The 25000-nt window shown below is 45.2% G+C and overlaps 1 protein-coding gene across 3 annotated transcripts in view; it reads left to right on the top strand.

Moving 5' to 3' along the window:
• Window positions 1-6907: 6907 nt before the first annotated feature.
• chd6 (chromodomain helicase DNA binding protein 6) overlaps window positions 6908-25000 on the top strand; it is a 70795-nt gene continuing 52702 nt past the window's right edge. Inside the window, exons 1-2 of one of the 3 annotated variants that reach the window (XM_065955264.1) lie at window positions 6908-7118; window positions 20170-20219. In XM_065955264.1, coding sequence (XP_065811336.1) covers window positions 20190-20219 — 30 coding nt within the window. In that variant the 5' untranslated portion in view covers window positions 6908-7118; window positions 20170-20189. Of the gene's footprint in view, window positions 7194-20169; window positions 20220-25000 lie in introns of all 3 variants that reach the window. The other 2 variants (XM_065955262.1, XM_065955263.1) reach the window with 2 other exon arrangements.

Raw genomic sequence — 25000 nt, 5'->3', positions numbered from 1 at the left:
GGGGGTGAGGGGGGGAGAGAGTGAGGGAGGGGGGAAGGAGAGAGAGAGCGAGAGGCAGGGAGAGAGAGGGAGGGAGGGGTCATGGGGGGGGGGGGCAGGCGGGATCAGCAGGGACTGCAGGGGTGCAGGAACAGCTGCAGAACATTTAACTCTTCGTGCTCAGTGAGCTCAAAGCTTCTGATCACATTCGATCTCATCAATGCAACATTTCATTTTAATTAATTCATTTTAGCTCCTTTGTGGAGAAGATCTCAAACTGTGCAGAGTTCAATAAGAACAGAGTGATGAACCTTCAGGGACGCCTTTACCAAAACAAACGAGACAAATTTAAGGAGGAGTTCAAATAAAAACGTATAAATATGTAACTTCTGTCTAAGTTTGAAGAACGGCAGCAGCAAAGAGCGGGTGTTATATAACGAGGCAGGGCCGGCTGTTGTCCATTTTGATTCGCTTACAGATGTTGGAGAAACAGGTGCAGGTATGAAGGTCAAAAGATTTAGTAACATGTAACTTTATTTTTCTTTCTCACAAAACAAACAAAGACAAAGAAGGAAACTTACAGACGCATTGTCGAGGTTTGCAGACGGACACAGGTTCGATCCTACAGGTTGTTGTGTTACTGTACATGAGAAAGCCGACAGGTGGGTACAGGCAGGTGGGCAGGTATGTGTCCAGGTTTTAGAGGTTAATCTCAAAGGAAATAATCCAAAACAAGAAGGTAATGAAGCACAAGGTGGTGAGGAAAGGAAACAAACACAGGTGTAGGAGGTGGAGTGAGGGAAGCTGCTGACAAAGTTACATAGTGCTGAAAACAGGCGAGCAGGGCGCTCTGTGGACACGAGAGAGACGCCATTCTCCCTGTTGGAGGTTATTGTTCTATCAGATCGACTGTTTGAAGGAGGAGGAGTTACAGAGTGTTGATTCCTCAGAGTCCATCGACTCTCTCTGACAGTTTGAATAAATGATGTCCTGCAGAGGATGATTCAGGGTGAGTGAGGGGAGTGTATGACTGACTGCAGCAGACACACACACACACACACACACACACACACACACACAGACACACACCACACATAGAGACACACACACACACACACACACACACACACACACACACACACACACACACAGACAGACACACCCACCCACACAGATACACACACCACACATAGAGACACACACACACACACCCACACGCACACACACACACCACACACATAGACACACACACACAGACACACACACACACACACACACACACACACACACACACACACCACACACATAGACACACACACACAGACACACACACACACACACACACACACACACACACACACACACACACACACACACACACACACACACACACACACACACACACACACACACACACACACACACAGTCTCAGGTTTTCCATGCATGCAGCGGCTCTCCCCTCGTCCCTCTGCAGAGACATCATCTTGAGAGCTCGGGATGGACGGAGGCAGGTAAACATCCAATATGGCCGCTCGCTCGTTATGTATGCACGGATGCTCGTCTGACTCCAACGTTTGCTGCACCTCTCGACTCTGTGGTTTATCCCGCACACTGAGACTCATCCTCGACTTCTGTGGAAATCTGTCGCTGAGTCTCGACTCAGATTTATACTGGACGGGCTCCAGTATGTGCAGAACTCCGCTGCCAGGGTTCTGACCTCCACTTAGCCCTGGCATCCCCCATCATCCACCTCCACCAGCTCCGGGTCAAGTCGAGCATCACAAAGAAAATCCTCCTCCTCACCTACACATCTCAGCACGGCCTTTCCCCTCAGTACCTCTCTGACCTCCTCCACCTCTACACACCAATACATGAACAATTTGAGGGCAGATGTGTGTGTGTGTTATCTGTGCTCTGAATGTTGTAACCTTATTTTCAGGATTTGAACTCCTAGTTATCAAATGTTTTTGTGCTTTTATTGTGAAGGACACGATGTCGTCGTGTATAAATAAAACTTGACTTCCTTCTCGCGTCTTAACAGCTGAATGCTTGTGAACTTATTTTCTAAACCCTAAATTTATTGGTTTGCTGTTTTATTTAACCCTGTAATGCAATGTTCAGGTTAAGTTTCTTTAAAAGCGAGTTGTTGCCAGTTGAAGTCAAGTTCAAGGAGTTTTGTAGTTGATATGTTCACTTTTCTAAAGTCTAAACAAGTTAGAAAATATATATTTTAAAATGATGTGCACAGGGTTCGAGCCCTGTAGTGACTATCCAAAATCCAAATGTCTCAATCATACATCAGGTGTAAGGAAAAGTCTCCGACGCGTATCCAAAGAAATAAACAAACGTCCTAAATGAAAATGACTTTGGCTGAAGTTCACGTTTATTGTAAAAAGATGAAGCAGACAAACCGTCATGATGATATGACGGGATGATCCATTGTTGCTGAGATTATATTTACGTTCATTTATGAGAGCCGTGTGTTCCCATCACCTGCCAAACAACTTCCTGTTCACCCCTGACCTCAGGGGCGTGTCCATACTTTTATGACTGAGGTGACTTTTGCTTTTCTAACCGCACCAATAATATCTACTAATGTGTATCTACTATAACACAGCTTGGCTTAACGTTTTAATGACAGAAATAGAACACAAAGAAGAAGAAGCAAAAATACTTGAACTGGAAATGTTTTGGTCCCGTTTATGCCAGTTAGTTAATTGCAGGTAAGACAGAGTGCAGGACTTTCCCACGCAGCTGTCTTATGAAACAGATGTTCAAAGTTTTTACTCACAAGTTAAAGTCCAAACTAAATATTCTACATCGATATGTAAAGAAGAATACTTGCAGCCTTTGCAAAAAAAAAATTCAAATAGTATAGTTTTAGCAAGTCCCGCCTCTGAGAGGGCAAACAGCCAGTCACAGTTTCGGATTTTTGGGGTGGCCAATCAGATTTTCCTGCTTGACCTCTAAACACCTGACTATACCGCCTCACCAATTAACCCCGTGACCTTTCATCACCATCTAGTGTCCAAATTAAGTAAATTAATAAAAATATACAAATATGCTCCATTACATAGATATACACGCAGAGTGTTTCTCTCATATCTGCATCCTCTCTTCTCGTGTTTGTATCTTTCATGTGTGTAATAAAAGTGTCAGCGTGTGCTCAGTTTGATGAAATCGGATGCTTTATATGTTTGTTTGAAACCATCTGATCGTGGATTTAGCAGGTCTAACTGTTCAATAACACCAGGAGAAGGTGAGAGGAGGCTCGTGCTGAGAGGAGAGCACAGAGTTCAGGTGAAGCTACAGGAGAGGAGGCGAGCTGTGAGCCTCCAAACTTCAGCGCGAAAAGACCCTGAAACACGAGAGTACACCTATTAATCCGGATCACACGGACACACTGCAGCCCACAAACAGCTGATCTGAAGTCCAGCAAACAGGCTGCACATCCGGGAAACACGACCTGAGCTGCACAAGACGTGGAATGTCTCATGTCTTTTCTTCCGCCCCGCAGACCCGGTAATGATGGAGGAGTGCAGAGCGACATGATTGGTGGATGCAGCGAGTGGAGGAGAAATGTAAACCCACAGTTTTGTTGCATCGGGGGCGCTGACGGTGTTTTTTCTCTCCTTCAATGACAGCAGGAGCAGCCGGGCGGTGCGGAGGGACGCTCCCCCCGCAAAGAAGAGGATCCTCCTGCAAGTCTGCGGTAAGAAGAACAACAACAACCCCCCCCCTCCCCTCCCCCCTCCCCGGTACCTCCACCTTAAAAGAGCAGGCAGGGAGCCTCACATCAATACGACCAGCAGGCAGGAAGAGGGGAAAAACCCGCACACAATACACAATGGTGCTGCCTGGGGGCTGCCGCGATCGCTCTCAGACAAACCCGGGACAGGCTCGCTCGGGTTGCTTTGCTTGACAGCTGCAGGGCCAATGGAAACATGCACAGGGCCAGCTGCGCCAGGCTGCAGCCAATGGCAGGGTGTCTGGGAGTGAGGCGCTGCTGGGTAATGTTAGGCTGGCTGCAGCGGACACACCGCCGCCGCTGCCGCCGCTAAACTTGAGCAGAATAAAGAGCTGAGTGTGTGTTTGGCTGCTGCAGTGGCCATTTTAGGTAAGAAGAGCTTTAACTTTTGGATGCGGCTCGTCTTTGTGTGCAGGGAGGAGGTGTGTGTGTTCGTGATGGGCCTTACACGAACGAGTGGGGTTTTAGAACCGGATCTTTTCTGTGTGGAGGAGCCGGTGTTATGACTCTACTGGTGTCCAAACAAAGTGGTTCCCTTTATAGCCTCTGTCAGCAGAGTAAAGTCTGATAATGCTACAGTAGCCACCATAACAGCCCCCGATGACACGAGACATTATGAAACAGAAACACGTTTTAACAGTGGTTATAAGGTCCTGGTTACACGATGTGGGTGTACAAACTACACATCGACATTACCGTTGTACAACTATTATTTTATAATAGATGGTGTCAACACGAACCCTCTCGTCACTGTTGAGTTGAGAAGCAAAAGGGAAACAGGAGCGCTGTTACAGAGATCTGTCCATGGCAGATAAGGCGCCATCGCGACATCAGCGGAGCGAACGCGCAATGCACATGTAGCCCATCTGGTGGAAGTTCTGGGTTAAGCATATATGTGCATTATGTTACCAACCAATATGCATGACTTGGATCACTTTGAGTTACCCCACCTCTTCGTCCGTCCACACAAACAGTCGTGTGTTAGTCATTTCTTTATGTTTACACCTCGCCGCTCTGGAGAATGAAGAGTATGTGCACACCTGTGTGTTGTTTTATTTTAAAATCACACCGCCAACTACTGGCCTGGCATGAATACTCAGTGGCGGTTCTAAACCACTTTTACTGAGGGGGCCAAACTGGGGCCAGTTGTTTTGTCAGAAGGGAACATCCCCCACCCAGGAGAAAAAAAGACAGAGATGATCGCTTTAAAAAAAAAAAAAAAAAAATATATATATATATATATCTATATATATATATATATCTATATATATATATATAGATATATATATATATCATGCCAAATTATAGCGCACATCATTAAATACCACAACATCAAATACCATGATTTATATTTGTTTCAGTAACACAATTTAATACTAGATTGTGAGTCCGGTTGTTGAGTTACTTTGTGTGTGGTCTTCCTTTTGTAGGGGTGGCCACAGGGGGGACCAAGCTCAGTGTTTTTAAGAAGATTTACTTTATTGATCCCTGTGAGGGCAAATTTCAGTTTTTACACTCTGTACTCATGCAACACACACGTAGGCTGAAGTATACATACATACATGCACACACAAACAGGATCATATGGACATGCACTAATGGAGAGATGTCAGAGTCCATGTGAATACTACAGCGTCTATAGTCACGTTTGCTGAGCTGTGTGCATTAAAACGTCGTCTGAACTGGGAGCTATTTTAAAGATGAAAACTGACCCCGTTTTCAGAGGATTGTTCTCAAGGTGGGCGAAATGATAACACCTTTCTCTATCCCCCAGTCTGCTCACCACTGAGTCTGGATCTGATCGAGGTCTTTGCTTGTTAGAGGAGTACTTTCATTTGTTAATAAATACTTCACTTTCCATTCAATTTCCAAGGAAATGTCTGTGATGCTTTCTGAGACGTGAGTCATGACTGTCTATAATGGGTGTAACATCCGAGTCCCACTGTCTGTGATGCTTTCCGAGTTTTCCGAGTCCTATCTTCACTTTGTTTACATCGCCTGGACAGCCAGCTGGCTCCTCCTCTCGCGTATAAAAGTTGTTTAATTGAGGGACTAGAGAAAAGAAGAATAACATACTGTACTCACTGATTATTTGAATGTCATTTACATGTAGTGTGAAGATACGAGCTAACTAAATTAGCGTGCTAACACAACAATGCAGCACAAGTTGTTTTGGTTTCATCCTGGTGCTCAAGGGCGACATCTGCTGGATCAAAAAGTCGCATATTCTTCCTTTAAAGCTGTTCGTTTACCTGACGTTGTTTCCTCCTCTCTAGATCCTCGCTTGTGTTGTTCTTACTCTCTGATGTTCGTCACTTTGGATAAAATCGTCGGATAAATGAACAGCAGAAAAATTTGTGCACGCTGTCGAACTTGTCTAATGGACTTAATTGCCAATAAAAGACAATGTTCAAGAGTTCCAGTACTTTGAATTGCAACGTTGTGTGTTTGAGTCCCTAAAGAATCAAGCTAAGAAGATGTATTTTGCCAAATTGTGCTACTTGCATATCATTAGTGGGGATAGAAAGGTTGTAAAAAATGCATTTATTTTCGTGCACACAAACTTCCCGCCACCCCAGTTAGAAAAGTATAGAAAACGCCCCTGGCTGTATTAATAACCTCCACACATCGTCTGATCCAACCTTCATAACAGGGTCCTAAGTCTCTGACTAGACTCTTCTCCTCTGTCGCCCCCCGGTGGTGGAATGAACTTCCAAACTCCATTCAATCTGCAGAGTCCCTCTGCACCTTTAAGAAAAAGACCCAGCTCTTTATGAACATCTACTAACTTAATGATGATGGTCTCCATATTATTGATGATGATGATGGTTGTGACGATGGTTTTTGTTTGATAACGACGACTTATAAGATGGTTTCTATACTCGATAAGAACTGCCCTCAATGTTGTGCTTTGCCTCTGGTCACTTCCTGTCAGCACCTGTGTGTCCAATCGGACTCAAAGCTGATCGTTTGCTCTTACTGACATTGTTCCCTTTTTTCTAGATCCTTGCTTGTGTTGTTCTTACTCTCTGATGTACGTCGCTTTGGATAAAAGCGTCTGCTGTGAATTGTAGAATTGTAGACATGAGAAATACCCCGTTACTCTGATAAAAGTACCGTTTCTTAGAGCCGACTCGTTCACGGACAGCCCCGCCCTCCCTCCTCTTCCTCACCTCCCCATCTCTCTCTCTCCCTCTCCCTCTCTCTCTCTCGCTCTCTCTCTCTCTCTCTCTCCTCTCTCCCCTCCCTCCCCTGCCTGCTAATTTTTTATGCATTTTTCTAAACTGTCATGGCGATTTTGTGTCCTTGGAAATAAAAAGCGCCAGTGTTTTTCGGGCTGACCGGGGGGATGTGTCGCCGGTGAGAGCGCGTGTCCGGCGTCCGGAGCAGGTGAGCTGTCCGCCGGGGAGGGTTTTTCTGAGGAGCGGTGTCCCCTGGAAGGAGTTTTAGCGGCTGGCCACACGTGTAAGGAGAGAGGGCTGTTATAATGTATTTACAACAGCGATGCAGTGACATTACACGGCTAGCGGAGCATGCTAACGCGCTAGCATCGGGTGCTAACATGAAAAAAGGACATAGTGTCTCCTCTCTTTGCCGGTGTGTGTGTGTGTGTGTTTGTGCTCGTCATCCCTTTCTTCCTCTCCGGAAACTTCTCCCTTTTTCCTCCCAGCTAGCTCCCCCAACTTGTGGCAATCCTTGCAATGTTCAAGCTAGCAGTGAGTTAGCCTCTGCGTCTGCTAGCAGTGCAAACCCCCACAGAGGTGTGCGAAGCTAGGTGGTTAGCCTGTTAGCCCGTGCAGAGTGTTGTAGCTGCAGCAGCCAGGTATGGTGCGCGTGCGGACATGCAGTGAGTCATGACCCGGGCCAGGTGTCACACCTCTGGGCAGCAGACAAAGGCAAGAGAGCCTGGAGCTGAAGAACAACAGGCACTGTGCTCAGACTGAATGGAGACATGCTTTAAATGTTCATATAAACATTAAAAACCTTTACAGGTAAATAGTCAGGAGTGTAAATGGATAAAAAAAACATGAATAAATAAGTGTTTTTAATGTGTGTTTATTGAGTTACAGCAGCAGAGGAGCCACATATAACACATGGGTTAAAGTCAGATACCTTTTGAGTCCATGTTTAAAATGTACAATATGTTTAAAATATCTAAATAAATTAAAAGTGCACTCAAGCTGTTTTATATATTTTTTGTTGTTGAGTAATTGCGTCACCTCAAATATTTCCAACAGTTATCAAATCCAGAGAAATCTGTAATTCTAGAGATGTAACGGGACGGGTCTTGTCATGGCCTTGTGTATCGTTGCCGTGGAAACACTGGATGCACAAGGATGCGTGAGCTGCTGCTGCTGAAAGCTCCCGTCCTGTCGCCGAATGAGCTGCCTAGATTAAAAAAAAAAAAAAACGTCATATAACTTATACTCGGATACTCTGGGTGTAAACGTACACGTACTCGGATGGACCGATCCAAGTACGCGCGGAACAAAAGTGCTTTAATCTGTGTTCCCACACGGACCGCAAAGCGGCAGCACACCTCAGGGTGGAGGAAGGCTGGTATGGGACACAGCTTTTAGTTAGTAACTTGTAAAAAAGTTGAAACATAAACCGTGCAAACTGTGCACTAGTTCCTCGAGCCCTGTCGGTTTGGACAGTTGCATATAACCGGGGTGGAGTTCTTTTTACGGACTGACTCTTAAGTTTTCATTTTCAGCGACGAAAGGGGAGACGCGTCTGTGTGGGAGAATAACCTGCAGCATGATAGAATGAACACCCTCCCTCCCCATTCCCACCATAATGGACAAAGAGACGTTGACAAGACGAGAGTAGTGTGCCGTCGATGTTCAGCGGACATCGGGTACATCGCAGGCAACACGTCCAACTTATTAAAGCACTTGAAAAGGCACCACGCGAACGTAAACATCACTGCAACTGTGAAAAAACCGACAGCCTTTTGCTAGTAATTCTAAACGGGCCAAAACCATAACAAATGCCATTAAAGTTCTTATATCGACAGAGGGAAATATTAATAGTTCCGCAATGAAACTATACTGTCCCAGATGTGATTAGGTTTATTATGTGCTCAAAGGGCATTCAAAAAACTGTTGGCTTAATAAACTAAAAGGTGTTACTGTAATTAAAAATAAATATTTTTACATATAGGCTATATGAATTACTTAATTTCATTCTAAAATATTTTATTTCATTCATGTCTTTTATTTATTGGAGACTCTTTTGGTTGAAGGATGCAGCATAAGTTTGTTATTACTTTTTTTGTTTAATTCAGAATGTTATTTAAAAAGTAACCTGAGCAGGTGTACAAGTCTGAACTGTCGATGCTGCACGTGTTAAAGGGAAATTCTAAATGTTCCTAATAAAGAAAATAAAGTGTTGCATCAGGTCCCTTTACTGTACCGAAAATGTACCGAACCGAAGCTTCAAAACTTGGAACCGTACCGAGCCGAGATTTTTGTGTACCGTTACACTCCTATCGGATACATTAGCTCGTCTGTAAACATATTCTCTTCCTCAGGTCGTTTTCACCCGATCAACTTCACTACGGTTAACTCTGAGGTCGTTTTTCATCGAGGTTGCGGGGCGGAGTTACTGAGAGAATCACTCCCATGATTCCCCGCCGGCCACAATGTCATCTTCTTTTGTTATTGTTTTGATTGAGCGACCCCTGATGGTGGAATTTACACACTGTGCGTTTAAAAGAATCAGCATTACTTTGATGAAATCAAACGATTCACACGGCAAAGTAAGATTTACGCTAAGGTGTTATTTAAGTCTCAGAATGTGAAACTGGATATATATTTCTTACAGATGTGTCATTCCAAGATTTTAACTACAGGAAAAATCAGAATACAGCGAACTATTGAAGGTTCAGTCTTTGAATCGTCTCATTTCTAGATCTCGGCTAAGAAAAAGATAAAACGAGAAAAAGACGAGTCCAAGGTTTTTAAATTGTCTCAGAGTTCATAGATCTGAGCTTGGGCTGCACGATGCTGCAGTGGTTAGCGAGGAGGTTCCTGGTTTGAATCCCCGTCTGACAGGAGCCTCTCTGTGTGCTTCCTCCCACAGTCCAAAGACATGCTCGTTAGGTTAACTGCTGACTCTAAATTGTCCGTAGGTGTGAATGTGAGTGTGGCTGGTTGTCTGTCTCTATATGTCAGCCCTGTGATTGGCTGGAGAACAGTCCATGGTGTAACCCCGCCTCTCACCCAATGACACCTGGGATCGGCATCAGCCCCCCATGACCCCCCCATGACGGTGAATATCATCCTTACAGCAGGAAACACCCAGGCTGTTGTCTTACACATCAAAAACAGGAAGTTGCCCCCGGGCGCCGGACAGCACAGCGGTTATTTCACGTCTCCCATGTACAGACGCTGTAGTCCTCAAAGCTTGGACCCGGGTTCGACTCCGACTCTTTCATTTTAGTCCAGACTGTCTTGTCTCTTTAAAACAAACAAAGGTGCCTGAGGCCCCGTGTCCACCTGCCGTTTTTTTCCGGGCAGAATAGCGCTGGCTGTGTGCTTGAGAGCGCTTACACAAAGCGGTTGTGCTCTGAGAAGAAAAGCGCTGCACGTCCGTCCTGTCTCCATGACAACGGTCTGTTAACGAAAGGCCGCTGTATGAGCCACACTGCTCCGTTACTTTTTACTGCATGTTTTATTTTCTGATTGTTTATTTACCGATCAGACACGGAGCGAGGAGGAGCCGTGTTTTAAGCGGAGTGGAGTGGTTCTGCTGAAATACGAGCATTACCTAGAGTGGCAGCGAACAGCGCTGATGGGCGGCGGCGAGCTCAGACTAACCAGCGTTAAGTAATCAACTTCAAACTCCACCTCGATTCTAACTTCTCAGGTTACACCGTAAACAAAGGCAGCACACAGAACAGGAAATCTTAGCTCAAAGCCTTTCCCTCGAGCTTCAGCGCCCACCTGGGAGAGTGTGCATCACCTGTGTACAAAGGCTGAACCCTCAAAGCCGCAGCATGGGTTTGAATCCCACCCGGACCCCTTTGCTTCATGTCAACTCCTTCTTATTGCTGCACCTTCCCTTCCTCTCTTCATCACCCAAACCAATCCCAAAAACTGCAAAATGTGTTTGATTAAATTTAAATCTATGCAGCGTGATACCTGGAGGTTAAGAAGGGTCGGTGCAACATGTGTCGAGGTTTAGCAGGAGCAGAGTTCTGTGTAAAACTGAGACTTCCTGTTTCAGCCCTCATGGCAGCGTGACTGTTGAAGGGAGTGCGTTGCTTTGCATCCCGCAGGTGATGGAGGCGAGCGTCGGGCTGTTGGGGTTCAAACTGTGCCGAGGTTTTCTGTTTTGTCTGGAAATATTCCCCCAGAAACGTTTGTGTTTTGTGAGGAGCAGGAAAAAAAAAGGTTGCTGGTTTGAATCTTATGACCAAACTGTTGCAGCGTTTGATCGGCAGGTGGCATGGGGCGGTTAAACACGCTCACAGGATGAAGCGCCGCGGCTCTGTTGTGTGTCTGCAGGCTCTTTGTGTGTGTGTGTGTGTGTGGGGCTTCTCTTACTGCAGAAAAGTTTCTGTTTGAAGCATGAGGTCGCTCGATGGACTCGGTTGTTGTGTACTGTAGCCTCCTGCCACTAGCTGGGGCTGTAGCTCCGGTCAGTGGCTTCTGTCATCCGGTCTAGTGCTGACCTCTGACCTCTAGGTAAACAACAAGACAGTGGAAGAAAGACATCCTGTAGCGTGGCGCAGTTTCACAGTATTTTCATCTATAAGTTATATGTCTGCTGTGTCAGCTGAAACTGGAGCGATGTGTCACCACACTAAGCACAGACATGTGGACTGAAGGCTGGTGTTGCTAGCAAAGCTTACGTTAGCCACGCTCGGCAAACCCATTTAACATTGTTTACAAACGGCCAAATTAAACCCACAATGCACTGCTGTTTGGTTCACTTGTTTGGTCGGGATCGCGCTCTAACCTACAGCAAACCGTGCAACTCTGGTGCACTTGGAAGCGTTCTTTGGACCGCACCAGACTCCGTTTGGGCGTTCACACCAACCCAAACTAAAGAGACCAGAGTTTGTGTCAAACGGGCCAAACATGTCAGGTGTGCATGCACCCTAAGAGAGAAAAAAAAAAGGTGAAAATGATCTGCAGCATTGTGTTTCTGATGATACATTCAGGTTCTCTGATATTGAAGCGGCTGGTGTTGCGTTCCCTCTGCTGGTTTTAGTGTGTTTAGTTCCCAGTTTTGAACAGTTAAAGTTCAAAGCTAACTATATCCATATATCTTATCACCTTTTCATGATCACAGAGTTAATTTGACATCCTGTCTGTCATTTTAAAACTTTAATGCTTCATCTTCAGGTAATAGCATCACACAGGCGATGCATTCAAAGACCCACCTGTTGAAAAGCAGGATTGATCAAACTCTGCACAAACAAAAGTAGCCTGATTATTACATGTGAAGATAACTAGATTCAAATCTTCATCACTGATTGCAAACACGAAATCCGTATTAATTTGGGCTATGACTCCATTAAGAGACAGAACAGTGGATAGAGGCAGACACCAGGACGAGAGAGAGAGAGGGAATGACATGAGGCACCATCAGGTCGGACCCAAACCCGCCTGCCGGCCTACAGGGCCACAGCCTCTACACGTGTTCATGCCCTTCTTTTAAAAAAAATGATTTGGCTTAACATGAGACACACCTCCAAATAAAATGCTGCTATGTCTGTACACTGTAATAAAAATACTAGGAAATATGCTATGTTGAAGTGAAATGATAAAGTGACCTTACTATATGATCAGACATTAAGGAAACATGCTATGTTGAAGTGCTGGCTTCTCTGTCAACAATGCAGCAGCCAGTATGTCCTCCTTCTAACTTAGATTCTGGTCCTGAATGCTCTGGATTTGTTTGGACCAGAGAAGATAGACCGTTTTAAGGCTACCCCCCACACAGCCGTTTTGGACACCCCTCGGTTTTCCAGATATGAGAGCCGTTATCAGGTCAAACCAACAGGTGTTGCAGCAATGGAAGCGGGCAAGAGAACTGGTTCAGATAGAAGTGATTGTACCCGACCTAAAAAGCCTCTACATGTTTCTAATAAGCTCCACGAGCAGAAACGTGCTCAAACTAGGATCAATATTGGAGACGCTTTTGAAAAATGGAGAGAGGTTAGAACGCAGAAAGGTTTACAGACCGATGCAGAGCTGGATAAACACTGAAGCTTCAGTGTCCACCACATGGTGACCTGAGTGAGCATCCACTGTAGAGAGGAGGGGGCGGGTGGGAGACAGCTCTCTACAATGTTTAGAATTTAGACTGCAGTACCCGGGATGTGAGCGCTAGGGGTCAGCTGGAGGCTCTGCAGGTGGAGAAGTGTGTCACCAGAGCGGCTGCAGAGGTCGGAGCGTGTGCGGATTATTAGTGATTAATCTCATTAATATGAGACGGCAGAGCCTGAGCGCGGTGTAAAACAGACCACTCTGCCCGCTCTTTGTTTGTTCCCTCGTGGGAGCGTCGAGGACGTCGGGCTGTGTTCCATTTAAAAGACACGCTCTCCTCTTTGTGCATGCACACACACACACACACACACACACACACACACACACACACACAGACACACACACACACACACAGGTTTGGGAAAAACAAGGTTGTATTTGCTTTAGCACAGCCGGCTGCTCGGTGTCGTCCCTCCTGTGAGCCGTCTCCTGGTGATTCTCAGACGTTTGGTTTCTGCGAGGTTGATGTTTTAGAAAAAAGGGAATAAGGTCAAAGAAAAGAGGACGACTCTCCTCAGAGACAGACGGAGGGATTTCTGTCTGCTGCACAAACACCTCCTCAGGTGATGGAGATAAATCCTGCACGGTGTTTGTTAGAGTAATGAGCTCAAAGGTAAAACTGGAGGCACAGAGGATATTAACAGAGGAGACAAAAGAGGATGTTAATATTTACTCAATGTAGTCTTTTCTGTTATTGCTGTTTTAAATTCTCAGTTCCTGAAGTTCAGACTACAGGGGGTGTTGATTATATTAACAATAATAATAACTTTATTTATATAGCACCTTTTAAAAACACAGGTTTACAAAGTGCTTTGACAAACAGCAAAAACAAGAACAAAGCTAACTAAACCAAACAAAGAAGAAAATAAACAACAGCAAGAACAAACAAATGCAAAATAATAAAAATAATTAAATACAATTCAACAGAAAAGAACCCATAGTGCACCCATATGATGACATATTTGTCTTTCATCACTAAATTTATGACTTCCTTAATCAAGTGGAACACATTGAGTTAAAGGATCTCGGGGTTTTAGTCACTGACTCACAGTGAGAGTAAGATGGACCGTGATATCGACAGGCGGTTGGCTCAGTGTCAGCTGTAACATGGGCGTTGTAGAGAGGAAGCTGGGTCAGTCAGTCAATCTTGATTCTAACCCTCACCTGTGGTCATGAGCTTTGGGTCGCGACTGAAAGAATAAGATCGGGGATACAAGCGTCTGAAATGAGTTTCCTCTGGAGGGAGTCTGGACTCAGCCTTAGAGAGAGGGGGAGGAGCTCAGACATTCAGGAGGAGCTCGGAGTAGAGCCGCTACTCCCTCACATCGAGAGGAAGACGTTGAGGAGGTTCAGGACTCTGATCAGGATCCTTCTGGACGCTTTTCTTTGCACGCCAAACTGGGAGGAGACCGCCTGGTAGACCCAGAGCTCACATGAGGGATTGTATATCCCGTCTGGCCTGGGAACACCTCGGGATCCCCCAGGAGGAGCTGGGAAACTTTTCTGAGGAGAGGGAGGTCTGGTTGGACTTGCTTCACCTGCTTCCTAGAAACACGACCTCAGATAAGAGGAAGAAAATGGAGGGATGGATAGATTCTAATGTTTATTAGACTCTAAAGCAGGGTACACACTACAAGTTAATCGGGCCGACTTCAGGCCCAGATTCCCTGCTTCTGATCAAAGTCAGCAAAGGCCCGATGATCTGACGGTTCCAAAGATGTTGTTCCTGAGGTGTGAGGCGTGTTAAGAGGGATTTTAACCTCCACGATCCGCCATGACACTGCGTTCACACTGCAGGTCAAAGTGACCTGAATCTGTTTTTTTATGCTCCCATGTGATTCAGATCAGACGTTTCATGAGGACATGTGTGTGTGTGTATATATGTATATACGTATGTATGCGTGTGTGTATGTGTGTATTTAAGCTGTTAACGGAGCGAGCAGCAGACGTTGGGTTCCTGCTTCATGGCAGACAGGTGTGTGAGGATAAAACAGGTTGGCATAAAGCTCGTCAAATCCTCCACGCTGTCTGTTTCACTTAAATTAGAAGAGGAGGAGTTCTTTTAAAGGAGCTCTTATTCACCTCTCTGTCACACATCGGGACTTTAACGCTACACATGTGTGTTAGTGTGTTTCCTGTCAGGACATGCAGGGACTTTCTGGTTTGTTTTTTGAGGTTTCACCTTCTGAGGTTAAATCTGCAGGGACGTCATGTGATGATTAAAGGTGTCATGTGATCTGAGTGTTCGTAGTCCTCCTCCTCCTCGTCTCTTCTCTTCTATTTAATGAAGTAAATTAATCTTCACGTCTCAGTTGTTTTTCTGGAGACTTCATGCTCATTACGTTTCACTTTACAGCAATCAAAGCAAATCAAATCTACGACTGATTTCAGAATCCTCCCGACGTGCATGATAAAGACGCTCCAACTGCATTGTTATCGTCTGTAGGAAAATAAACTTTAAGTAGATTTCACAACAAGAATATGCAAATTACTTAAAGGAGCAATATGTAACTCTGACCCCTAGTGTTTGAAATGGGTACTGCAGTCTAAATTCTAAACATTGTAGAGAGCTGTCTCCCCCCGCCCCCTCCTCTCTATCGTCAATGCTCACGCAGGTTAACCATGTGGTGGACACTGAAGCTTTAGTGTTTATCCAGCTCTGCATCGGTCTGTAAACCTTTCTGTGTTCTAACCTCTCTCCATTTTTCAAAAGCATCTCCAATATTGATCCTAGTTTGAGCACGTTTCTGCTCGTGGAGCTTATTAGAAACATGCAGAGGCTTTTTAGGTCGGGTACAATCACTTCTATCTGAACCGGTTCTCTTTCCCGCTTCCATCGCTGCAACACCTGTTGGTTTGACCTGATAACTGCTCTCATATCTGGCAAACCGAGGGGCGTCCAAAACGGCTGTGTGGGGGTCGCCTTAAAAGCGCCTACCTTCTCTGGTCCAAACAAATCCAGAGCATTCAGGACCAGAATCTAAAGCTAGAAGGAGGACATACTGGCTGCTGCATTGTTGTCAGAGAAGCCAGCACTTCAACATAGCATGTTTCCTTAATGTCTGATCATATAGTAAGCTCACTTTATCATTTAACAAAAAGCCCCGTCTTTGTAGACGTTTTTGTAAAAAGGAAAAGCAGAGACGGATTACTTCATTGACAGATTTCGTCTCTGAGCGTTGCCATGGTAACAGGAGATCGAATGACGAGGGCGTGATGCTGTTTTGCCCTGAATTTCTTACATGTCCTCCACATGACGGAGCACAGGCTCAGTTCCCCCCCCCCCTCAGGGAACAGCTTTGAGTGTACACACTTTGAAATGAGCGATAATAAGTTGGATCTGTGAGTGCTTTGAGAGTGTATGCATTATTGTACTGCTCTTTATGGGAGGTTATCTGAAGGCTTCTGATTGGTTGTTGATTGCTCCTCTTATCACTAATCACGTCAATGATCTGTAATTAAACAGAGATTTTACCAAGTGGCTGTAAAGGAGGCTTATCTGCCTTCCTGCCCTCTATATCTTATTTTACACCAAACCAAACAGTGGCTCCATGATGCTGCATTAATTATTTTAACTTTAAAGGTCCCATATTCTGTAAAATCCACTTCACAGTTTTCCTCTAGCACTAATTTGTGTCCCTAGTCTGTCTACAACCCCCCCCCCCCCCCCCCCAATGGGTGCAGAGTCGGTCTGCTGGACGCTGACTCCGTTTTCTCATCCACGTGTTGATCAGCAGAGAGAGATTCAGCTGAATGTCAGGTACACCGTGTTCAGAGAGCACCTGATCCCGACCTGAAGTACAGGGAAGCTTTTCATATCACCTGTTCTGAATGGGGCACAGCTTCAGATCGGTGTGTGTGTGGGGTGTGGGGGGGGGGGGGGGGGGGGAAGCAGCAGGTGTGTAGCCATGACTCAGAGAACGAAAACACAGCTTTATGTGGTGTTGTAATGTTCTGACCCGGGGTCATGTTAATGCCTCCTCTCCTGCGTTGAGTGTGGGTGTTTCAGTGTGTGTGTGTCAATCTGATTGATCAGTGTAACTGGAATCGCCGCTTCCTGATTGGATCAAACCCTACATCACAGCTTTTAAATCTCAGCTGCTGCAGTCTGCTCGACCCTTCACCTCTCACTCCTAACAAACCACCCTTAGTGTGTGAATGTGATATTTCAGGTTATATTCACTTGAGATTGAGTGACAGGTGGCTTGTAAATACTTTTGACAGACGATATTTTGTACAACATGTTCAAACTGAGAACTTCAGCAGCAGCATAGGAGTGAGGAACCTTTTTGTTTGTTGCTTTGTATTCTCCTGAGCTCAGGTGAGAAAACTTTTTTAATCAGAGGATGTACTCCCCTCTGAAGAAAATGAAACTGCTGCTTTAACTCTGTATGTGACTGCTGCTGCTGGCTTTCTTGGGAGTGTGAAGAGTGAGGACATACCAGTATACTCCCCAGTAACCTCGTCTGTCCGTCACATCTCATCTGGAAGTCATAAGAAGTCTGATACCATCAATCAATCTTTTATCTGTATCCCGAGTCACTTTTCAAAGAGCAGGTAAAAGACCTCAGTCATCGCTATATTACAAAGACCCAGCGTTAATCCATCATGAGCACTTAGCAACATTAAAAAGGAAATATTCTCCCCCCTTCTCCACCTTTTCAAACAGTCCCCTGTGGTCTAAATCAAACATCTGTGCTGTGCTTTAGTCAAAATATAACATGAATCAAGCACCAGAGGAGGTTTGTGACCCTGTTTAAGCCAGCTCTCTCAGAACGCTCCGTTTTGGTGTGTGTGTGTCTCTTTAAATGCAATGAGCCCCCCCTCTGAGTTCTCCCAGTAGACATCACTCCTCTGTAGTGAGAATAAAAATGACCGACCTGCTCAAAAGTTGTGTTCTAGGCTGGGGGTGGAGTCCATGGGTGGAGATACCAGGGGAGGGGAGGGGATTTTTTTTTTTTTTTTTTTTTTTACCAGAATCCCACTGTGACATCACAAGGAGAGCACATTTGAAACGGAGAATTTTTCTCTGTGTTGTAAGACTTGTGCAGACCACAAACAAAGGACTGGATGGGTTTATTTGACATTTTGTGGGTCGGTAGACACTCAGGTTACCCAGATATATGTTCAAAAAAAAAGTAGAAGTGGATTTTTCATAATATGACCCCTTTAAGGAAAGTTACAGTGGCAAGAAAAAACATCCTTTGAGGCAGAAATTGTGGGCAAATCCAGGCTCAAGATGAACAGCCATCCACCGAAACTGTGCTGGGATAGCTGGGTGCTAGAGGGAGATGAGCTAAAGGTTCAGGTTCAAACTGCTAGTAATGAAAACCAGAAGAGAAATAAGTTCTGTTTCTTTCTATAAACACAAACTTCAAGTCAAGGTCCAGTTCAGCGTGCTCGCTAGGCGGTATATATACGGTGCAGCGTGGAGCAGCGCTGTCAATATCTGTAGAGGTATTTCACTCTGAGGCAGAGAGGGGAGCGCTCCGAGGAGGTCTCGTGGAACAGGTTACTGTCCCACCGTCTGACCTGTTTTTAAATCCTCAGTGCTGCAGAGAGAGACAGAGAGAGGGACAGAAAGAGAGAGAGACGGAGGGGGAGGGCGTTCTCTTGCTGCAAGAAAAGGGTTTGAAGTGTGTGAATAAATGAATCCTGCGGAGGTTAGAGTCTGATTTCTAAAAGCCCCGAGGTCAGGACACGTTTACTCGCTTTAATTCAAACTGTGTGTTCAGGTTAGTTTTATTCCTTTTGTCGTTCGTCTCTCTCCACACGAGGGAAGTGTCGGTCTGCGCCAACCTCACATGAATTCTAAACTTAGTTCTCCCTCTCTCTCTCTTTGAGGCCTGGTCCACAAACAGAGGTTAAAAAAATAACCCTGTCCACACACGCCTCAAGTTCTCAAATAATATCTTCGTCCACATGAAAACGCACAAACGCTGTGATGGAGCACGCCAAGTCAACAACGATGTCATTGACATGCCAACATCTCTCACCATTCCATGCTCTAAGTTGTCCCATCAACTCAAAGTCTGACCCGGGTTTTTTCAAAACATTGCAGACGTTGGGGGCGGGGTTTGTGTGGTGGGAGTGTCGTTTGAAACAGCAGTGACCACTGCCGTCCAATCAGGTGTCTCTGCTCGTCAACATAGTGGGAGAGTAACTGTGTGTGTATGAGTGAGCATGTGAAAAGTCCACCAGCGCTAGTTTGGCTACGTCTGCCATCGCACTAATCTCATGTGAACATGGCGTTGAGAGTAGTACCAGAACCAGGTCCTCTTTGGTGGAAAAGGGGTCAGAGTGCAGGTACTGACTCTCTCTGGATCCCAAACACTGGAACGTCCTTTTTATTTATTATCAAAAACACACTCGACACAGTTTGACTGATTTCAGTCCTGGATCTCGAGTCGTCTGTACTGAAGGATTTCCTGACGGCTGATTTCTGAATTGATGATGTCAGAGTTTAGAGGCCATGCCGTGTTTTTCGGGTTTAAAAAAAAACCCACTAAATGTGTGTTAGTGTTACTGTCACTTTAAGAAAATCTTCAACCCCTAACACCAAGAGCCCGTTAACAATCCAAAAGGACTGACTTGTGTATTTTTAATTATTACCCGATGACAAGAACACTCGTTCAGAGCGCACAGACCTTCCTGGTACACACAAATATATTTGCGAGCCAGCTTGGAGAGTTGCAGGTGTGTAGTGTCATGTGAGTTTGAACTTCCTGAATCGTGCCGCCCGTTGATTTTGACACAGACTTAGCCTGTAAATATTAACAAAGGAAGCCTGAGTGACGTCAGTCATCTGTTCTTCCAGGGGGCGCCGGAGGCTCATCGGCAGCAGCCGCCATGTTGGAAGTGCTGACTCAGCCTAACTTTCACATCCATAGAGAATGATGTAAAAGCTGTGTGCGATCAAAACAGTCGTCTTCCTCGCTGGGACTTAACGTTTTTTGTGGTTTTAAGTTTTCCAGAATATATTTAGATTTTTTGAATATTGACTTCCTCTCAGCCTCCGCCTCTCAGACCGCCTCTCAGACCGCCTCTCAGACCGCCTCACAGACTGCCTCACAGTGTCTCTGTTGGATGCTGTGATCTGATGTTTGTTTAGTGTGCATCCCTGGAAGTAATGTGTATAATGTCCTTTGTGCCAACAGATGCAGTGAAGGGATAGAAGATGAAAATACACAAGAAGGACAAGCAGCAGGTTGGTGATAAACACACACACACACACACACACACACACACACACACACACACACACACACACACACACACACACACACACATTTATAAAGTAGGTCATTTATAAAACTCTTTCTCCTCACAGCAGCTTTGATACTAAATAAAACATATTTAAGCTTCAGTTCTAAGATAGTTTAGCGTGTTTGCTTTGACTTTTTTAACACAATAACAGATATGCAGCTTGACTTCAGACTGTGGGAGACGTTTAACCCTTTACATGCATGAGCGGAGGCTCTTGTAGCACGATACTGGTCAGATTTAAGCTGCCGCCTTTGTGAGCTAGAATTGAAGGAACGCTCAGAGAGCTCTGAAACCTGCTGCAGAGGTTTGACTTTGTGCAGAACACGGACGTCGTTTTGAACGCATGGAGCTGCTTACTCTCACCTGAGCAGTTTGCATCGACTAGAGGATTTTAAGAGAAGTTAGTGTGTGCTTTTCTGATCGACAGAGGAAGGCAGGAAGAGACGTTAAGTGGTGACTTACTTTCTGACTTCACACACTGATGGTAGAGGCTGCTGAGTAAAGAGTCCATCGGTATTAACTCATCCTTTCATACACATTCTCACATTGATGGTAGAGGCTGCTGAGTAAAGAGGCCATCGGTGTTAACTCATCCTTTCACACACATTCTCACATTGATGGTAGAGGCTGCTGAGTAAAGAGGCCATCGGTGTTAACTCATCCTTTCACACACATTCTCACATTGATGGTAGAGGCTGCTGAGTAAAGAGTCCATCGGTATTAACTCACCCTTTCACACACATTCTCACACTGATGGTAGAGGCTGCTGCGTAAAGAGTCAATCAGTATTAACTCATCCAGCAGATGCATGTGGATAAGAGAAGGGACGGGAAGTAAGAAGGGTGATTTTGTGGGACCGCTTGTCATTGTTGACGTTCCAGCGGTGACGGTTGTATACGCTACCTAAACTATGAGGTGTGATCATGTGAGACAAAGAAATAAGGCACGTTGTTTGTCGTCCCCGTTGCTGGAAACAACTGATCTCTTTGAGGAGAAGTAATCAGTTACTGTGTGCATCCTTAATGAGTGTTGTAATGATCATCAGGCTCCTTAATCAATAATAAATCAGGTGCAGAGAGTCTTTATGGGCCCCTTCTCTACCTTAACACCGCTCCTATTGATCGTCTCCTGAATGGCATTAGCTTTATTATCCAGCAGTACTCACAGTTTAAACAACCTGAAGAGAGGAGGAGCAGCTGTATCCTGGAATACATGTTCCTGTTTGTGCTCAGTTAGCTTTAGAGCTAGTGGAGGCGATGAAACTGTCTCTGATGGTGAGTCTGTTATCTGATCTGCATATCAAGTGTCCATCAGAGATTATCTGTCTGAAACATCTTGAAACTATAAAGATAAAGTCACTTCAGGTCTGTTCAGAGAAGCTGTAAGAGAAAGATGGAGGTGATGATGCTAATGAACTCTGACATCATCAACAAAAAGCCCAGCAGAGTTCAGTTCTTTAAAGAGAGATTAAAGGAGCAGTATGTAACTCTGACCCCTAGTGTTTAAAACAGGTACTGCAGTCTAAATTCTAAACATTGTAGAGAGCTGTCTCTCCCCCCTCCTCTCTAGAGTCGATGCTCACGCAGGTTGCCATGTGGTGGACACTGAAGCTTCAGTGTTTAGCCAGCTCTGCATCGGTCTGAAAACCTTTCTGTGTTCTAACCTCTCTCCATTTTTCAAAAGCATCTCCAATATTGATCCTAGTTTGAGCACGTTTCTGCTCGTGGAGCTTATTAGAAACATGCAGAGGCTTTTTAGGTCGGGTACAATCACTTCTATCTGAACCAGTTCTCTTGCCCGCTTCCATCGCTGCAACACCTGCTGGTTTGACCTGATAATGTCTGATCATATAGTAAGGTCACTTTATCATTTCATTCACTACACATCTCACTAATTGGACCTCTAAATAGTGAGGTGTGTATTCATTTCTACGGTGATCCTCTGAAAAAATCGATGATTTCTTTCTGCACATATTAAACATTAAATCATTGACGATCGGTGATGGCAGCTTCCACACCGTGTTGTAGCCACACTTGATGGATGCACAAATACAGAGAGCCGTCTGTTCACTGTTTGTTTTCCTCCTCAATTCATGAATCAGCAGGAACTCAGAGAATCTGGGTCGTCTGCACTTCAAGGTAACTCTGAGAGAAAAAAAAAGAGTGAATCCTCTTCAGTCTGAGGCCCAGATTCTCTCACTTTGATCATCTCCGTCTGTGTGCCCCCAAACAGCTGAAGCTGTCTATAGAGCTCCCTACTCCTCCTCATCCTCTGTATCCTCCTCCTCCTCCTCTCCACCCTCCTCTGCATCATCTTCCTTCTCCACCTCTGTCTAGCCAATCAGAAAGCCTGTTGTGTATCTGCTGCAGAGGACTCCGGACTGACGGAGCTGAGACGCAGCCCGGAGGAGCCAGTGGAGGAAACTGTCTGTCCCTGACTTAAATGTTTGACACATTTAGATTCCTCTAATACTAATAATTAAAAAACAATGAAACAAACCTGACCAACATGTAAACAGAGCAGCGTCACAACTCCTGTAGCTTAGCATCAGTGTTAGCATCACTGTAGTATAGCATCAGTGTAAGCGTCATACTGTAGTCCTTCTGTAGCTTAGCATCAGTGTTAGCATTGTTCTGTAGTCCTGCCTGCTGTTGGTGCTGTGAAAAGAAGCAGCAGCATTGATGAGACTGCAGCGCTCTTTGTCTATATTTGTGACACAGAGACATACACTGTGTGTGCGTGTGTGTGTGTCTGTGTCTGTGTGTTTGTGTGCGTGTGCGTGTGCGTGTGCGTGTGCGTGTGCGTGTGCGTGTGTGTGTGAGAGTCAGTATTATTGATTCGTAGGCAGCCTGATTGCAGGCAGCCTCCCTTCGCTGTGCTCGCTCGGCTGGCAGAGCGTGCTACACTGCAGCATGTCACAGTGTGTGTGTTTGTGTGTGTGTTTCAGAGAGAGAGTGTGTGTGTGTGTGTGTGTGTGTGTGTGTGTGTCTGTGTGTGTGTCTGTGTGTGTGTCTGTGTGTGTGTGTGTGTGTGTGTGTGTGTGTGTGTGTGTGTGTGTGTGTGTGTTAACAGAAAAATTGTGTATTTTTAAAGTTTTCATTCTTCATGTAGCCGCCCTTGTGAGCACATCGATCTGCGAAGATTTTGTGTGTGTGTGTGTGTGTGTGTGTGTGTGTGTGTGTGTGTGTGTGTGTGTGTGTGTGTGTGTGTGTGTGTGTGTGTGTGTGTGTGTGTGTGTGTGTGTGTGTGTGTGTGTGTGTGTGTGTGTGTGGTCACTCATGTAAGCACATTTAGGCGTGTAGGGTCAGTGTGGGAGTGAGATAGTGTGTAGGTATGTGTGTGTCAATGTGTATTCAGTCATGTAAGCACATTCAACCATGACGTTATTCTCCCATGTGCTGTGCATGTGTGTGTGTGTGTGTGTGTGTGGGTGCTGCAGCAGGGTCATTACTGAGCCACACTTAGCTTAGCAGCTAATTTTAGCTTCTAGGTTACCCATAACCGTGTCTGCAGGGTCGCTTTTTTCTGTCTGAGAGAAAACAAGCGAGCACGAAGCAGCTGGTGAGAGTGGAACAAGTTTAAAGTTTATTTTAATGAATGAAACCTCTTGTTGCAACATTTTCTTTGTGCTCCATCGGAGGTTATAAAGGCTGACTGTAGTTCAAATCAAAGATCTGTTGCACATGGTTTCTTTTTTTGGAAGGTCAGAGACATGCAGACAAACAAGTTCCTTTTTGAATTTATGAATGAATTCAAAATCTATTCAAGAAAACAAGTCCTCTGCTTCTAATCCATCAGACAGACCTGCCAGACCTCACAAACTATAAAGATTCTCCTGGTGTCCCGAGGATTTATCAGAAATACTCAAACTAATATATCCATCCATCCTGTTGAGGGTTGCTAGGGGGGCTGGAGCCGATCCCAGCTGTCATTGGGTGAGAGGCGGGGTTACACCCTGGACTGATCACCAGCCAGTCGCAGGGCACGTCCTGCCTTTCTTCTCTAACCGTCAGACATGAGAGGTTTTTGTTGTTTTGAGGTGACGAGCTGATGTGAGAACGCAGCAGGATATAATCAGGAGAATTCACCTGGAGCGAGTGGGGGAGGGGGTGGTTTGTGCAGATGTGTGAAAGCGGCTATAAAGACTGTTTGTTGTTGTTTGGAGCTGACATAAAGGTGAGCGGCGTTCTGTCTGTTTCTTCAGGTCGCTCCCTGCGTGTCCTAGTTGTGGAGCAGAGATTCTGTTGTTACTCATTCTGGTCGAATGGCCTACTTAATGTACGCTCTTGTCGTCCATCATTTTAGACAACACACACACACACACACACACACACACACACACACACACACACACACACACACACACACACACACACACACACACACACACACACACACACACACACACACACACAAATCCTCAAACCAAACCTCATTCAAAAACAAGCCTTTTAAAAGTTGTTTGCACGTCTTCTTGCAGGCAGACCTGATGCGTCCTGAATTCAGCGTCGTTATAAATCTGCATGATGATGGAGTTATTCCAGCCTCCCCTTAATCTGTTGTCATTAAACCTGTTTAGTTTGGGGTTATAGCGCTGCAGTGAGACTGATATCAACCAGATGTTGCATCAGAAATCCTCACATCAAACCTCATTCAAAAAATAAGCATTTTAAAAGTTGTCTCTCACAGACACTAGCACTGCAGTGAGACGGATTTCAAAAA

Source organism: Labrus bergylta, chromosome 5 (genome assembly GCF_963930695.1).
Source record: "Labrus bergylta chromosome 5, fLabBer1.1, whole genome shotgun sequence".
Taxonomy (NCBI): domain Eukaryota; kingdom Metazoa; phylum Chordata; class Actinopteri; order Labriformes; family Labridae; genus Labrus; species Labrus bergylta.
The sequence above is the reverse complement of the archived record's forward strand: the minus strand, read 5'-3'. Positions and strand labels throughout refer to the sequence as shown.